This window comes from Oncorhynchus clarkii, chromosome 23 (genome assembly GCF_045791955.1).
Source record: "Oncorhynchus clarkii lewisi isolate Uvic-CL-2024 chromosome 23, UVic_Ocla_1.0, whole genome shotgun sequence".
Lineage (NCBI taxonomy): Eukaryota > Metazoa > Chordata > Actinopteri > Salmoniformes > Salmonidae > Oncorhynchus > Oncorhynchus clarkii.
In genome coordinates this window covers 7,170,234-7,188,856 of record NC_092169.1, presented here as the reverse complement: position 1 = coordinate 7,188,856, position 18,623 = coordinate 7,170,234, and the positions used below count along the sequence as shown (strand labels likewise).

The 18,623-nt window shown below is 43.8% G+C and overlaps 1 protein-coding gene across 3 annotated transcripts in view; it reads left to right on the top strand.

Moving 5' to 3' along the window:
* LOC139381397 (tight junction-associated protein 1-like) overlaps positions 1 to 18,623 on the top strand; it is a 127,284-nt gene that overhangs the window by 79,660 nt on the left and 29,001 nt on the right. For all 3 annotated transcript variants that reach the window (XM_071124898.1, XM_071124896.1, XM_071124897.1), the window contains 2 exons: positions 2,778 to 2,806; positions 13,204 to 13,365. In XM_071124898.1, coding sequence (XP_070980999.1) covers positions 2,778 to 2,806; positions 13,204 to 13,365 — 191 coding nt within the window. The remainder of the gene's footprint in view (positions 1 to 2,777; positions 2,807 to 13,203; positions 13,366 to 18,623) is intronic.

Genomic DNA, 18,623 nt, shown 5'->3' with positions numbered 1-18,623 from the left:
CATCGAGAGGGAGCAAGGCCCAAATCGGAGGGGCCCATCTACAGTCATGTGGGGGGTGGAGGGGACTCCAGCTCCCGACGCAGCAGTGAGACTGATTGGGAGGACAAGAGCCGGCAAGGGGAGCATCACCAGCAACAGCCCTCTCAGCTGGAGACCAGGACACAGCACAAAGACACTATGAGTAGACCCACAGCTAAATACGTGCCCCAGCCTCCTCAATCTGAGAGGGAACAAGTGACAACTGTATCACAACACAGCTCTTTTTCAATTTTATCACAGATCAAGGTATGTGAGGAGAATTTCTCCTTCTTTCTCCCGTTCATTGTTGTACGCCTTCCAGAAAAATAATTGGAAGCCTTCTCAACCAATTTCTGTGTATTGTGTCGAGAGATGATTCAACCTGCGAGTTGCTTAGCTACAACTCTCGTTATATTATAAATAGAAATTACATTCGCCATTAACTGAAGGTAAGTCATCTCCCTAGATGGCTTGAAAGAGTGTTCAAGTGGCATTCACTAGCCAGCATTCTAGTTCAAGCCAAACTGAAAAGTTCAGTCTTGTGCAGCTGTGTCATGTGAGTCTATCATTTTACTTTTAGATATCTTTATTTTATTGCACGGTATTCTGCTGTAGCTACAGTTGCAGCCAAATATATTGGCACACTTTCACTTGGGGAAAAATCCCCCAAAAATTCTAAAATAATTTGAAATTGAAAAGTGTCTGTTCTCATCTTGTTATTCGATTGTCAACATTGCAGAACCAATTTTATTTTTGTTAACTTAAGACAAAGGGACACATTTTTTGCAACCTGGAGCTAGTACTCGGTTGCACAGCTTTTGGCCAAGATAACTGCCAGCAAATGCTTATTGGAGTCACCAATGAGCTTGCTGGACATTTCTACTGATAATTTCTACTAATTCTTCAATGTTTGAGGGGTACCCTCCACCAACTGCTGTTTTCAGCTCTTGCCATTGGTTATGGATGTGATTCAGATCTGGACTCTCCAACTCCAACTCCACTCCAACAGTCCAGCATCTCTTTTTGAACCATTCCTGGGTGCTTTTTGATGTGTGTTTGGGGTCGTTGGCTTGGTGCAAGACCCAAAACCATCAATGGAGACCCAGTTTCTGGACACTAGGTTGAACACAGGACCCCAAAACACATGATTTGCTGATTTCATGTCTTGCACACGTTAAATGCACCCAGTACCAGAGGCAGCAAAGCAACGCTACAGCATTGTCGAACCTCCCCCATGTTTGATTGTAGGGAGGGTGTTTTTCTTAAATTGAAAGCTTAATTTAGTCGCCAGTAAATACAGCCCTGATCTCTATAGCCAAAGAACTTCAATTTAGTTGAATTGGTCCGTAGATCATTTCCCCCAGGATTTAGGCTGGTTTAGGTGGGTTTCATGCATCAATTGGGCTTTCTTGTGTCTCCTTCCACAGTGGGGTCTTCCTATGTTAACCAACAACCAAATTAAGCATTCAAAGAAATGTACACCCTCCCTATAATCAAACATAAGGGATGTTCGACAATGCTGTGGGTTGCTTTGCTGCCTCTACTGTGAGCCTTGAATGTGTGACATCATGAAATCAGTCAATTATGAAGGTGTTTGAGTGTAATGTTCAAACTTGTGTCCAAAAGCTGTCTCTGTTGAAGGTTGTGGGTCCAGCAGGACAACTCCAAAGAAACATCAAAAGCACACTGGAATAGTTCAATAAAAAACAGTGGACTGTTCTGGATTGGCCAGAGGAGAGGCCATAACCTATGGCAAGAGCTGAAAACAGCAGTTGGTGGAGGTTACCCCGCCAACATTGAAGAATTAGAGCAATTTGCTGCTGAAAATCTGCAAAATTGCCAGTAGAAAGGTTCAGCAAGCTCAAAGATGGCTAAAATAAGAGTTGGTCTGCTGTTATCTTGGCCAAAGGCTGTGCAACCAAGTACTAGCTCCGGGGTGCCAACATTTTGTCCATGCAGTTTGTCTTTATTTTCTAAATTAAAATAGTAAACTTAAGTTTACAAAAATATAATTGGTTCTGCAATGACGGAAATCGAACAAACAAGGTGTGGGGACCAAATGTTTTTTTTTAATTATGCCTCTAACGATTATTCTTAATTATTAAAGTGCAATTATCCTACAGAGATGAGACTACCATATTCTTAAATCTAATGCTGATAACTAGCCTCTTAAGTGCTGTAGATGTGCAGATGGCCCCTCTGTGTAAACGGATGGCTTTTTTAGTTGGCAGAATGACAGGGGCTGTCAAATTGATTTCATAGCTCCATGAGGAGTGTACTTATTGACCTATGCAGCTAAGAGAGACACAATTTAAAATTATGCCCTGGCTGCTCATCTCTGTAAACCTTTGGCTTCAACAGAAATGTGGCTAACACTGAAAACTACCAAGGAATCTGTGCAGTGCAAAATTCTTTATTATAAACATAGAATCTGTGTACAATTTATGCTTCAACTTCTACCTTGAAAGCCAGTGATTGTTGACATTGTGGATTGTTGTCAGAGTGCGTCTCAGCTTCCAAGGTCTGCTCACTGCCCGTCTCGCTCAATGCCTCAAGGTTGTAGATAGCCTTTTTAAAAGTAATTACCAATGTTTTCCCCCATATGGCAGAGTTTGCCAGGGCAGCTGAGATTTTATGTTGGTTTTTTTTCATGACAATGCTTTATTCTCAGGAAATTACAGCCAGTCCAGCAAAATCTCTGTTTTGTTGCAAACATATCCACAATGGCCAAATGTAATGGGATGTTTCTGTTGTTGCAGGACTCCTTATCAGATGCAGACAGGATCAAGTAAGTGGTTATTTTATCTCCTCATGCTTACTTTGATAAATATATGTTGTGTTTGCTGTGAAATGCTTCAGCCACAGGATTGAAAATACCCAAATTTGACTTAGTTTAAACAAACAGAAAAAAGTCAACTTATGCATGTCTTGGCATGGTTCTTTGGCGATGGGTTTCTGTGTCTATTTGCCTGCCTCACTTTGAGCCCAGTGTTGACACCTTTACAGTGTACTGTATAACTCTGTCTTTACTGTGTGTGAAGCTGTAGCCCTGGGTGGCAAGACCTGATTGGCAGTGGGTAGACAGGCTGCTTATAGTGGACAGCCAGGTTGGCACCGAGCCATGGCCACAGCCAGCCTTTCACTGGAACCCCCCAGCTGCTCCGGTCTAGACGCTTCCTGGGGAGAGGGAGCCGGGCAGGCCACACTCTGTGTTTTTACATGTAGTCCTCTTTAAAACAACTGGTCCCAGTCCTCTTTAAAGTGAACGCTGGGTTGGGCCTCTCCAGTGACGCAGGGGATGAAAGGCACTGTAGTAATGCCGCAGGGCTAGAGGCGTTACTACAGACCCAGGTTCATTCCCGGGCTGTGTCACAACTGGCCGTGGCCGGGAGTCCCATAGGACGCCGCACAATTGGCCCATCGTTGACCAGGTTAAGGGAGGGTTTGGCCAGGGGGGTGCTATACTTGGCTCATTGTGCCCTAGCGACTCCTTGTGGCAGGCCAAGCGCCTATAGGCTGACCCTGGTTGCCAGTTGAATGGTGTTTCTTCTGACACATTGGTGCGGACTGGCTGCCGGGTTAAGCTGGCGGGTGTTAAGGGTCATTTTTTTGGAGGACGCATGACTCCCCCCTTCGCCTCTCCTGAGCCCGTTGGGGAGTTGCAGCGATGAGACACGATCGAAATTTGGGGAGAAAAAAGGGGGTAAAAATAAGCTAAATAACTATTCTTTGTATTCACACTGCCCTTGCCTTTATAAGAGGACTCAACTCTTTTGCCAGTTCACTTCATCTATTTTGTGGTCCGAGTCCTCTTTGCATTCACATTGCTATGTTTAGAGAGGAACCAAGATATTTTTCCAACATTCACTCAATGTACTGTGGGTTTTTACGAAGTGCAGGACAAGCCATTCCATCAGAATGTGTTATGGAACCGTTAAATATACCTACTTCAAGTGCATTCGGAAAGTGTTCAGACCCCTTGACTTTTTATTTTATGTTACAGCCTTATTCTAAAATGGATTAAATATGTTGTTTTCCTCATCAATCTAAACACAAAGCAAAAGACACGTCTTTAGAAATGTTTGCAAATGTATTAAAAATAAAAACCGACCCACAGTTAACTCCCACAGTTAACTCTGCTACAGAGGATAAGCTAACTAGAGTTACCAGCCTCAGAAATTGCAGCCCAAATAAATGCTTCACAGATTTCAAGTAACAGACGCATCTCAACATCAACTGTTCAGAGGAGACTGCGTGAATCAGGCCTTCATGGTTGAATTTCTGAAAAGAAACCACTACTAAAGGACACCAATAAGAAGAGACTTGCTTGGGCCAAGAAACACGAGCAACGGACATTAGACAGGTGGAAATCTGTCCTTTGGTCTGGTGAGTCCAAATTTGAGGTTTTTAGTTCCAACCGCTGTCTTTGTGAGACGCAGAGTAGGTGAATGGATGGTCTCTGCATGTGTGGTTCCCACCGTGAAGCATGGAGCAGGTGGTTTGGGAGTGCTTTGCTGGTGACACTGATTTATTTAGAATTCAAGACACACTTAACCAACATGGCTACCACAGCTTTCTGCAGCGATAGTCCCACTAAGCGCAAACCAGATGGGATTTCATTTGTTTTTCAACAGGACAATGACCCAAAACACACATCCAGGCTGTGTAAGGGCTATTTGACCAAGAATGAGAGTGATGTGGTGCTGCGTCAGATGACCTGGCCTCCACAATCACCCGACCTAAACCCAGTTGAGATGGTTGGAATTAGTTGGACCGCAGAGTGAAGGAAAAGCAGCCAACAAGTGCTCAACATACGTGGGAACTCCTTCAAGGCTGTTGGTAAAGCATTCCAGGTTAAGCTGATTGAGAGAATGCCAAGAGTGTGCCAAGCTGTCATCAAGGCAAAGGGTGGCAACTTTGAAGCATCTCAAATAGAACATATATTTTGATTTAACACTTTTTTGGGTACTACATGATTCCATATGTGTTATTTCATAGTTTTGATGTCTTCACTATTATTCTACAATGTAGAAAATAGTGAAAATAAAGGAAAACCCATAGGTAGGTGTGTCTAAACTTTAATGATTCTATAAACCTGTTTTTCCTTTGTCATTATGGGGCATTGTCTAGATTGATGAGGAAATAAAAATGTAATCCATTTTAGAATAAGGCTGTAACGCAACAAAATACAGAAAAAGTCCAGGGGTCTGAATACTTTCCAAATGCACTGTACATTTTAATAGCAAATATTGCATTTAGTTAAAAGGTGAGACATAACATTTGTAATCAGAAAATACTATTAAAATAGTAAGTATTATTGGTAACAGAATAAATAGCATAAGAATAACCACTGATTAAATAATGCTGTAATTGAAAATTGTACACCCATTGTAGGCCCCTTTTAAGAGCTAGAAATGATTTTGTACCCAATGTTGTGATTCTCACCAAATATGTTGGTTTCTTCTCACACTATTTAAACCCCACAATCGAATAAACAGTTTATGAAGCTCTTAGCCTATAGATCACATATACCAAACAAATAATCTGAACTAAAAACTCAAACATTTTTACTGTCTGTGTATCCTTGAAGATCGCTAATCAATATCCAAAAACAGCAAGTTTTTTTTCGGCGTGTAATCATTGGCCAAACAGTGAACTAAAACAAGAGTTTCCATTGGACAAATTTAGGTAGGTTTCTCCCCGTTCTGTCTGCTTCCGTTTAAGAAATGCTTCGCAACAGAATTTGCATAATGAATACGACCCTACATATCATCTTCTCTCTTTTGTGGCACCAATGTGAAGGGTTATGGCAGGGGAAATGGTGTTGCAGTAATCTAGTGTGTATGCGGGAATAATGACAAGGGAACCTGCAGAGCTTTGTGTTCACATTGCCTAAAAAATAGGGAACCGGACCATGGAATTCAAGTGAAACGAACTCTCGAGATGGTCTCAGTTCGGTTTGCTTCGTGGGCTCTTTTGAAGGGTCGGAGTTCCTTTGGAGTTCCTTTTTTGCTGCACCAAAAAATAAGCGAATCGCACTTAGTTCACAAAAATTGGCTGAAAGTGACCAAGTGTGAATACACCCTCAGACACCCAGCCTCTGCGTCAGTAGTACTGAGACGGAGGGGAAGGAGGGTTCATAGAGATGTGGGAGATCCCATCTGGTGCGATGATGACTAGGCCCTGCGGTGTGTTCGAATGGGCACTGCACAGGTGGGCGAATGGAAGGAGGAGCAGGTTGCTGTTAGCACCAACATCTGTCAACCACACCGCCCTCCTCCCACCCCAGACTGGGCTCAGAGTGAATCTGTGTGATCAGTGCCATCTCCCTGCCGGACCTCCCTGAGAGCCTCGGCAGTCCTGGCTGTGAAAGCACACACCTGCTGCTGCCACAGCTAATGATGAGTCAAAGCTGAGACCGACCACTAGTTCTAGTTACAGATGGCACTCTCACCTCCATCAGTCCTCCTGTCCTCCTCCTCTCCACTTCCTCTCCCACAGGAATCCCTATACTCAGCTAATTACTACTAAATCTATCAAGTGTGTGTGTGTCACAGTGCCTGTGTTTTTGAAGTTTCATCTTATCCTCTCACAGTGAAGTCTAGCGCAGTCTCTATTTCTGTGGTACGCTACAAGTGAAGTGCCCTTTGGTGTCAGTGAACAAGCTGTGACGTGTGCGCTAGGGTAAATGTTGTCAGGCCACTATCCACATGTATGGGCATCAGACTGCAATGCATAATGAATTTCCGCTGACGTAGCGGCTGTTGGATCCTCCCTCCCCCTCTTCCCTGTGGTGGGAAATGCTGGTAAGCTGCTTTGTGGCACACAGGCAACATAATTGATTGGCCTAGATGCCCCTGTGCTCGTGTGGGATGTTGAATAATTCTGTGGGAGATGACCTGTGTCTGACTGAATACAACCGGACCTGAGCTGAGTGCTGCTGTTAATGAGTACCGCCCAGTTGCCCATTCTTGCCCTGGAATTCCTCAAGGCACCAAGCCTCTACAGAGGCTAGAGCATGTTCTGTCTCCCCAGTAGTAGAGCGGTTTTGTCATGGCTGAATCTTGGCTGTTGGTCTACTGCATATGCTGCAGAGGACTGTGAGGAGCAAATCTCCCAACATGTGTTTCTCAGATGAATGGGATTACCGACACGTCGATTGACGGACAGATCTTCCTCCTCTCTCTCCCTCCTTCCACCACACCCCTCCGAATGGGGAACATGTCAGGAAAAAGTCCAGCTCGGCCAGGAATAGTTTCCCATTCTCCGCTGGAACCTCGCTGTGCCTCAAGAGTTTTAAACTTCCTCTGCCTCTCAACCAGCCATGCTCAACCATCTCAACCACGACTGCTCAACCATGCTTATTTTAATTAGAGGCTTTTTGTTTACCTCTCTTCCCATATGCCGGGTCTGATTTTCTGTTTGGTTGACTAGACGTAAGACACGTAACACTCATCCTTCCAGCCTTTATCTCGAGACGTGTACCTGTTGTATTCTGTCACTCAGTGTCAGGTTGTGACTACCATGGGATAAGGGGCCTATGAAAGACCGATAAGAAGCGACAGGGATGAGATGACTGACGATGTTGTTGTCGTGAAGCTGTCAGGGAAATAGACATCAGAGGCCTAGGGATGGCTGTCGTTCTGTTGGCCATCCTAAGAGTTGCTGTTGGGTGTTTCGATGTAGGCCTATGGCAAATGTAGTTTTTTTTCTTTCAAATTTTGATAGCATTTCATTTTTTCTCCAGCTCACTATAATGAACATGCCTACCTCTCTGATCACAAGGACAAAGTTTAATGGTGGTAAAAAAAATATAAAAAACTGACCTCTGAGAACGTCTTACAATCCCAGTCTTTCAAATTACTTTCTGAAAGCTTTTGAATCTCTGTTTTCTCTTATCGCAGTTATTTCCCCAATGTGCCACTCTCCTCCACCTCTTTGTTGGCTCCTGTGGAGCATCTCAGTATGCAAGGCTGTTAGAGCTGTTTGTAACACAGCCGAAAAAGTATCCCAACCACTGTGGACTCAGGTGATAGGTTCTCTGAAATTGCAAGACCCTTTCATGCTGTGATATGCTTATTTTGCTTTGCTGTTGTAAATCATCCAGGTTATATCCGAAGTTCCTGATACCTTGCTTTTATATACACACTGTGCATTGGTTAGCAGGAGTTGACTTCTGTGTAAATCTTGTATTGTACCATATAATGCATCTACATTTTTCCTCAATGCTTACATTTACAGCAGAATAGCTATTCTTTACCCAAGGCATAAGCTTAGCTTCTTATAAAGGTCAAATAGGAGGCGCTTATTTGTAACCTGTGCGGTGTGATATTAAAATGTTGCCATGATTGATGCTGACCCTGGAGCAATTGGGGTTACGTGCCTTGTAAATCGACAGATTTTTCACCTAGTCGACTCTGGGATTCAAACTAGCAACCTTTCGGTTAATGGAATAACGCTCTTACCAATCAATTTAATTTACCACAGGTGTTCTCCAATCACTTTGTAGAAACATCTCAAGGATGATCATTGGAAACAGGATGCACCTGAGCTCAATTTCGAGTCTCATAGCAAAGGGTCTGAATACTTATGTAAATTAGATTTTTTTATTTTTTCTATTTAAAAAAAAATAATCAATCAAATTTATTTATGACGTCTCAATTTCTAAAACCTATTTTTGCTTTGTCCCCGGTGTTTGCTCACCTAATTACATCATATCAATTCATGAGCCAGCCCACCACAAAGTACAGTTGCAAAGAAAAAGCCATATATCAGACTGGCCTATAAAAAGGAAAAGATTAAGATGGGCAAAAGAACCGACACTGGACAGAGGAACTCTGCCTAGAAGCCTCTTCACTGTGGACGTTGAGACTGTTTTTTTGCGGGTACTATTTAATGAAGCTGCCAGTTGAGGACTTGAGGCATCTGTTTCTCAAACTAGCAACTGTGCATCAGGGCCTCCCACTCCTCTTTCTATTCTGGTTAGAGCCAGTTTGCTCTGTTCTGTGAAGGGAATAGTACACAGCTTTGTACGAGATCTTCAGTTTCTTGGCAATTTCTCACATGGAATAGCCTTCATTTCTCAGAACAAGAATAGACTGACGAGTTTCAGAAGAAAGCTCTTTGTTTCTAGCCATTTTGAGCCTGTAATCGAACCCACAAAGGCTGATGCTCCAGATACTCAACTTGTTTAAAGAAGGCCAGGTTTATTGCTTCTATAAACAGAACCATTTTTCAGCTGTGCTAAGATAATTGCAAAAGGGTTTTCTAATGATCAATTAGCCTTTTAAAATGATAAACTTGGATTAGCTAACACAGCGTGCCATTGGAACACAGGAGTGATGGTTGCTGATAATGGGCCTCTGTACGCCTATGTAGATATTCCATTAGAAATCAGCCGATTCTTGCTACAATAGTCATTTACAACATTAACAATGTCTACACTGTATTTCTGATTAATGTGATGTTATTTTAATGGACCAAAACATTTGCTTTTCTTTCAAGAACAAGGACATTTCTAAGTGACCCCAAACTTTTGAACGGTAATGTATCTTTGATAGATTTCTTGACCATTTATCAGTGAATAAAGGTGGATTCTGGAAGGAAGAATTTAAATAGGAGTCTGTGTCAATGTTTATTGACAGTACACTTGATGCCATTACGGCTATCATTGAAAGTAAGTAAGTAGTTTACAGAAAACTTGATTCTGTTTTTGTTAAGAAACTGGTTTCTGTTTCAACTTGTGTTTTGAGCTTTATCAAGCCAGGCATCAGGGTATCTTCTCAAGCGAAAACGCTCAAGGAGAGGATGAATACTATCTGTAGGTTTTCTGTAAACTGAAGTACTTGTACTATAGTTAATGCTATTTTCCGTAGTGAAGGAAATTGTTTGATTGTAGTTAAGAAGTTCATTTAATTTCGGGAACCCGTTCAGATCATAAAGCAATCTTATGTATATCGGGTCCAATATTTAACATGATCTTTGTAAGGATTATTTTAATGAATAAAATCCCATTCTAATTTTCCCAATAATAGATTTGCGTAGTTGGGAGCTAATGGAGTTCCCGTTGCTGTTCCAAAAGTCTCTAGGTAGTGGTATTTATCAAATAGAAAATTGTTTTTAGTAAGCATTAGTTGTGCAAGCTCAATTATGTAATTTGTAGGCACATTGTTTAAGCGGTTGGAGAGGAAGAATTGGAGGGCCTCATCATTTGTAATATTGGTGTTATGGAAAACCGGGGGCCAGCAGGCCTCTACAAAGGAAGGAGCATGACCTTGGTCAGCTCCAGAGGGCTAGAGAGACCAAGGTGAGTCAGTGCCATGGAAGGCTCTAAAGGCACCAACTGGGGCTGGTGATCTATGGAAGACGCTGTAACTCAGCTGGTGCAAGCCCAAAGCCTCCTTGCCCTTCAGGAGGCCTTCACACAGCTTAGTCAAGCCATGGTTCGGCCGAATCGAATGGTGGAACCAGGCAAGATCCTCGCCAAGCTAACTGCTGAAGATGACGAGCTTATCTAGAGGTATTTGAGCGCACCACAGAGAAAGAGCGATGTCCCTAGGAGGACTTGGCTGGCAAAGTGGCCCCTTTCTGACTGGAGAAGCCCAGAAGGCCTGTAGGGACTTGGCGGATGTCGACAACTATGCTGCTCTGAAAACTGACATCTTGGCCCATTTATAGGCACAACCTACCAACCCGGGCACAACTGTTCCACTCCTGGGCCTATGATGGCAACGCCCCAGTAAGACCTTAAATACCCGAGCTGGTTAGATTAACTACAAGTTGGCTTACCACGGGGGACGGGCTATCAGCTATAGATTGACTGGTAATAGACAAATATATCCTCCCCACCGACGCAAAGCTCCATGCTGCCCAGAGCAACCCCTGTCAGTTGATGCCCTGCTCACTCTTAATAGAAAATCACCAGGTTACTGTGGAGGTGTTTGCGAAGGCCAGAGCCCAGTAGGCCTGAAGTCAATGCCCGAACCAACGCGTGGTAGAAAGGGAGACGCCTATAAGAACCCCACTTCAAGACGGCCTCCAATTACTGAACCCAAATCACCCCCGAGGTGGCGGCGGCTGCTAGTTAGCGGGAGCCAGAGAAGGTGTTACAACTGTGGCCAGAAGGGACACCTGGCCTGGAGCTGCCCAGGAAACGAGTCCTTGCCGACGGCCTGCTGGGCCCATGAAGCACCTGCAGCCCCCCAGATCCAAAAGATGCGGGTCTCCCGCTGTCTTATTTTAGTGTGAGTTTCACCTCTGACTCCCCTGGGCTGCCACAGTATATAGCTATGAGACATCAATAGCAACTGTTTGACTAATGGATGAATGTGTTAGTCCACATAACGAGACACTTTCTGTTTGGGAGCCAGTACCTGAAACGATAGGTCTTAATGGAGGGTCTGTGGTTGATTTGTGTCTAAACTGTAGGTTTTGTGACAAAGATATTTAAATTCCTGTTCTGTCAACCATTTATTTTGTAGTACTTTAACGAGCACTTTATTAATTGAAAATCTGTTTCTTGTAACATATTTTTAATCATCCAACATACAATTTTTTCGATATGCATTTTGTTATTAGAAATCACAATTCCACCTACCTTATCTGATCTCTGTATTGTTAAGTCATCAAGAGCGTTGTTTGTTTTTTTTTATTCCTGGAAAGGTATTGTTTACGTTGTAAATGTGGACTTTCACTTTGTTTCTTTAGTTGGATTTCAATGACATTTTCTACCAGTCTGCAAAATGTACTAACTGATGGGTTATTTACAAAAGGACTGAAGGTACTGGGTAGTACCCACAGACTGTGCCAAATACCAATTTTCTGCCTGTTACTCAAACCTGTGCCCTGAAAGAGCCCAGAAGAAAGCGTGAAATCCTGTGTATATTTATAGAGTAAAACATTGGTCGCCCCCCCACCAACCAGAACATACCACAAATCATTGATGTTCTCTTTTCTTGTGCCATTCTGGTTGGCATGTGTGTCTGCATACGTAGACTAAATGTGTGTGTATTCCTTCCTTCCCCTCTCTTAAGCAGTAGACTTAGTGAAGAGGACTACCCTCTGGCTCTGGGAGTGTCAGGATGGGACCTCACGTCGATTTTAAAGATTTAGTGTCCGCAAGCTGTTAGGTGTGGAAAAAGTCCAATTGATCTTTGCAGACGCAGCACGGGGGAACAGACAGCGGTGTGAGGGCTAATTTGATTCCACACTGTCACACCCAATCACACCCTGACACAGGTTAATGCACCTGGATGCTGCTGATGTAGTCCCATGTCTGCCTAATCAATTGCCTGGCTCTCACAACCTAATCTGAGCCTACTGGAAGTCACAACATACGTCAGTGGACGGTAGTTATGAGCTTTCCGCTGCTAACTAGCTGCCCGTATCTGCATATCCTCCTCTCTCCTCCTTTCTCCCTGCTTTCTTTGTGCTTTTTATTGAGCTATCTGTTGTTGCTGGTTGGATGTGTCAGTGACGTGTTGAAAAACCCAGTGGTCTTGTTTTAACCGCTGTCATGCATCTGAGCCAGATTGGACAGACTCTGAGAGAACTGTGGTTTTAATAGACGTGTGCAGCCAGCAGTGGCTGGATGCTGCGTGGTGTGATGCGCTGTGTGGTGACAGGATTGGGGACATTGGGTTGTGGCAGATAGCAGATGTGTCCTGTCCCATGTCAGCTGCTCCGTCCCCTCCCGTCCCCCCAGCATCCTGACAGTATCTCCCATTAAATCCACAGACACACTAGGACAAAGGGACCTGGGCAAAGTCAGGCAATCACCCAAGACACAGGCCGCTCGCCTGCCCGCTGCAGACACACACAGAGGGCTGTGGTCAACCATGTGCTCTCTCTCGCACACCCCAAAAAATTATATGTCATAAATATGAACTCATATGCATGCACTAGCAAAATGAATGACTTTCTTTCGCATATCAGTTTTCCCTTATTATGTTTGTCATAGTTGTTAATTATGATTGTTCTCTATTCCCCATTTTGATATTTTGCCATTCACTCAAATTCAGTTTGTCAGTTAACTGTGTCTCCCTGAATTCTGTGGCTGAAGCAAGTTCTCATGGCTCTCTGTTCGTCTTGTCAGTCTAGTCACTGTGAAATACGATACTGTCTGTGAATCATTCCACTGCACCTGGGCTGACTGCCCCCCCCTCTCCACCCATCCCTCCCCTCCAGGATCCTGCAGCAACAGAATGAAGACCTGCGCCGGCGGCTCTCCCACACCACCCACAAGATGGAGGCCATGGAGACGGAGTTTGAGACCAGCCGCCACTACATGCGGGAGGAAATGGGTCGTACCCGCGACGACCTGGAGAAGATGAGAGACAAGTTCCGCAGGTGACGAGTTTGACCTCCCTCATTTTTCTGAGCCAATTGTCAGTATCTCGCTATCTCGTAACACAGATAATATTCCCTTACACCGCACACTGCGCTCACTCACTTCCTCTCCCCAACACTTTTTTTCAGAAAGATTAAATGAATACCTTCCCCGGCAATCAATTTTTAATGAATTTGATCAAAGCTGTTGAATTAATTAGATCTTAGCTGTCTGATTATGCATCTAGTTGTTACTTTAATTCCCTCAACCTCCGGGCATGTTGGATTGCCTGTTTGAGAATGTTTTGTTAAGTTTCTGCCACATGGAACATTGCCAGGAAGTCCATCCTGTTTTATCTACACACACGTTGTCTGGATGTTGTTTGTTTCTCAATACACACGGGAAACTGTTGAGCGTGAAAAACACAGCAGGGGTACAGTTCTTGACACAAACCGGTGCGCTTGGCACCTACTACCATACCTTGTTCAAAGGCCCTTAAATCTTTCGTCTTGCCCCAATTCATGTCTCAGTTGTCTCAAGGCTTACAAATCCTTCTTTAACCCGTCTCCTCCCCTTCATCTACACTGATTGAAGTGGATTTAACAAGTGACATAAATAAGGGAGCATAGCTTTCACCTGGATTCACCTGGTCAGTCTGTCATGGAAAGAGTTCTTAATGTTTTGTACACTCGGTGCATATCTATATTTCATAATGTTGTTGTTCAATCGGAGGATATTGCCCCAGGGTTCTTCTGTGCCCCACCACACTTTCTCTGTCAGCCCTAGTTGGTGATAACATCAGGCCTTCCTCTATAGTACATGGCCACCAGTCTTTCAGAACCTGATTGAAAGCAAATGCTTCTCCTACATATGATTATTCTGGTTTGCTGTGTTTACTTTCCCTGGCGACGCACCTGCAACCTCCCAGCTCTTGATTAAGAAATCCATCTTTACACATCTGCTTGTCAATCAAGTTAATTCTGAAGTAAAAGGCAAGCCAAGTCCCATCTGTGTACGACTTGTAGCTTGTTAAATAACGATTTACATTATTCACCGTTTACAGTTAACGTTTAAAAGCTTATTGACAGATCGAATAGATTTCTGAATTTAACACTTGAACCGCTAAAGCAGTCATTTGGACTTTTCATGATTTAAAAAAATTAAATAGTGACTTATGCCCCCTTCTGTCCTTGACTTTTTCTAAATAAGTCTAAAAACACACTGTCCTTGTTAGAATCTTAATATCACAAACAGAACAGGAGTTATAACCAGTTCTAAGAGGGCTTTAAATAGGGCCTGCCCCACCTCCTCCTCCCGACAGTTGCCGCGTCCAGTTGATAATCACCCCAATAATTGTCTCGAAACTGAACCTAAATTATGCCTAAACTAATTTCACACTTATAACAACAGATGAAATAAATGAAGTAAAGTATGATGGGAGAGAATGGGTGAGTTGAGCGAGGGGAAGCGAACAATGCAGAGTTATGTAATCACCAATTGGGAATGAAGAAAAGGGCGGGCCATTCTATTATATTGGTCTATTCAGATTTCTATCTCAAAATGGTATGTACCTTATATTAGTCCATCAAATCCAAACAGTCTTTATCAGTTTACTCTGGCCTACGTGGAGTACCTAATTTACAATGAGGAGAAGACCAAGACGAAAGCACATGCCGCGTTAGCGTTGCTCCAAAATCTGACTGAAAACTACTGACGGTGGGGAAGAAATGAATCGTGAAGTCTGATTATTCATCTGATTTTGAGCCTCAGCCTGAACCTACACCTCCGAGGCCTAAGGGCAAAAAAATCGAGAACGTTGCGCCTCGAAGATGCGCCCCACCACCAAATTAAACTGGGAGATAGGAAAGAGGAAGAGACGGCACCTTTGGATAGAACAAGTCAGTGACGACGCCATGGGCCGATTATCAGCACAGAATGTCACCACTGAAAGAGCAGGTAACATTAGCACTGCATTCACCAGTTTTCGTTGTTTGTGACATGAGCTGCCAATAATTTATTATTATTCATAATGTGCTTTTGTACTGATTTTCACTTTTATCAAGCACACTTGGCAGTTATGTTTAGGCTATTGATGTTTTCATCACTTGGCTGCGCGTCTTGCTCACCGTGCATGTTAGCAGTATTATTTTCCATTTTTGTTTGTATAAAAAAGCGGTTACCGCATTCCAACACTCGTGTTCTGTTTCATAGTTGTAGCAATGGCACTCCACAAATAAAATGTGTTGAACTCTTGAATTTTAAAAAAAGAAGTTTTTATATAGTCTACAGTAACATAAATTAATAAAGCTATTATTATTTTATTTAAAAAATCTGATCTGGAATCTGATCCGAAGTTAAAGGTTAAAGAAAAAATACAAAAATTAAGCACAACCAAATGATTATTTTTGGATGTTTTCACTCACGAGACTCCCAATTACACAATAAATGTTCCATAAAGATTATTTTTATATCCAAAATACCTCAGTTTGTTTGGCGCGTTATGTTCAGAAATCCACAGGAAAAAGCGGTCACGACAACACAGACAAATTCCAAATAGTTTCCGTAATGTCCACAGAAACATGTCAGACGTTTTTTATAATCAATCCTCAGGTTGTTTTTAAAATACACTGCTCAAAAAAATAAAGGGAACACTTAAACAACACAATGTAACTCCAAGTGAATCACACTTCTGTGAAATCAAACTGTCCACTTAGGAAGCAACACTGATTGACAATACATTTCACATGCTGTTGTGCAAATGGAATAGACAACAGGTGGAAATTATAGGCATTTAGCAAGACACCCCCAATAAAGGAGTGGTTCTGCAGGTGGTGAACACAGACCACTTCTCAGTTCCTATGCTTCCTGGCTGATGTTTTGGTCACTTTTGAATGCTGGCGGTGCTTTTACTCTAGTGGTAGCATGAGACGGAGTCTACAACCCACACAAGTGGCTCAGGTAGTGCAGCTCATCCAGGATGGCACATCAATGCGAGCTGTGGCAAGAAGGTTTGCTGTGTCTGTCAGCGTAGTGTCCAGAACATGGAGGCGCTACCAGGAGACAGGTCAGTACATCAGGAGACGTGGAGGAGGCCGTAGGAGGGCAACAACCCAGCAGCAGGACCGCTACCTCCGCCTTTGTGCAAGGAGGAGCAGGAGGAGCACTGCCATAGCCCTGCAAAATGACCTCCAGCAGTGCATGTGTCTGCTCAAACGGTCAGAAACAGACTCCATGAGGGTGGTATGAGGGCCCGACGTCCACAGGTGGGGGTTGTGCTTACAGCCCAACACCGTGCAGGACGTTTGGCATTTGCCAGAGAACACCAAGATTGGCAAATTCGCCGCAGATGAAAGCAGGTTCACACTGAGCACGTGACAGAGTCTGGAGACGCCGTGGAGAACGTTCTGCTGCCTGCAACATCCTCCAGCATGACCGGTTTGGCGGTGGGTCAGTCATGGTGTGGGGTGGCATTTCTTTGGGGGGCAGCACAGCCCTCCATGTGCTCGCCAGAGGTAGCCTGACTGCCATTAGGTACCGAGATGAGATCCTCAGACCCCTTGTGAGACCATATGCTGGTGCGGTTGGCCCTGGGTTCCTCCTAATGCAAGACCTCATGTGGCTGGAGTGTGTCAGCAGTTCCTTCAAGAGGAAGGCATTGATGCTATGGACTGGCCCGCCCGTTCCCCAGACCTGAATTTAATTGAGCACATCTGGGACATCATGTCTCGCTCCATCCACCAATGCCACGTTGCACCACAGACTGTCCAGGAGTTGGCTGATGCTTTAGTCCAGGTCTGGGAGGAGATCCCTCAGGAGACCATCCGCCACCTCATCAGGAGCATGCCCAGGCGTTGTAGGGAGGTCATACGGGCACGTGGAGGCCACACACACTACTGAGCCTCATTTTGACTTGTTTTAAGGACATTACATCAAAGTTGGATCAGCCTGTAGTGTGGTTTTCCACTTTAATTTTGAGTGTGACACCAAATCCAGACCTCCATGGGTTGATACATTTGATTTCCATTGATAATTTTTGTTTGATTTTGTTGTCAGCACATTCAACTATGTAAAGAAAAAAGTATTTAATAAGAATATTTCATTCATTCAGATCTAGGATGTGTTATTTTAGTGTTCCCTTTATTTTTTTGAGCAATGTATATAATCGATAATATATCAACCGCAACTGTATTATTCAGTAGGAGAGGGAAAGGCAATGGATGCCCAAACTCTGTTGCGTGAGCAAAACTCATGCGAACACCTGACGCGATGTTATCGTTCTGGCTCATTTTTCAAAATAAAAGCCTGAAACTATGTCTGAAGACTGACACCTTGGGGAAGCGATAGGAAACGGAATCTGGTTGATATCCCTTTAAATGGAGCAAAGGCAGGCTATGGAACATGGAGTTTTCAAAATAGAAGCCTCTTCCTGGTTTGATTTTCCTCAGGGTTTCGCCTGCAATATCAGTTCTGTTATACTCACAGACAATATTTTGACGGTTTTGGAAACTTTAGAGTGTTTTCTATCCAATAATAGTGCTAATATATGCATATTATTAACTAAGACTGAGGAGCTGGCCGTTTACTCTGGGCACCTTTTCATCCAAGCTACTCAATACTGCCCCTGCAGCCATAAGAAGTTAATGGCAAGGGAAAAAATAGCCAACAAAATGACAAGCTTGTACTGGTGGGGGGTATGCCTAATCCATATTTTAATGAGACAAGAAACAGTCTCGTGGGCCTTCTGAGTGGCGTAGCGGTCTAAGGCACTGCATCACAGTGCATAAGGCGTCACTACAGACCCAAGTTCGATCCCGGGCTGTATCACAACTGGCTGTGTTCGGGAGTCCCATAGGGCGCCGCCCTACTTTGCCCAGTCCGGGTTAGGTTAGTGGAGTTTGGCTGGGGGGGGCTTTACTTGGCTCATCGCGCTCTAGCTACTCCTTGTGGCGAGCCGGGCGCCTGCAGGCTAACCTCGATTGTCAGTGTTTCCTCCAACACATTGGTGCGGCTGACTTCCGGGTTAGGCGGGCAGGTGTTAAGAAGTACAGTTTGGCTGGTCATGTTTTGGAGGGCGCATGACTCGACCTTAGCCTCCCGAGCCCGTTGGGGAGTTGCAGCGATGAGACCAGATCGAATTTGGGGAGAAAAAGTTGTTGAAAAATGTAGGTGCACACAAAGAAATTTAGGAGCACAATGAAAAATAGTTGAGGTAATAAAGCTAGAATCTTTAATTTTTCAAGGCACACTGGTGCTCCTAAATTTAAATTCCAGGATGCAC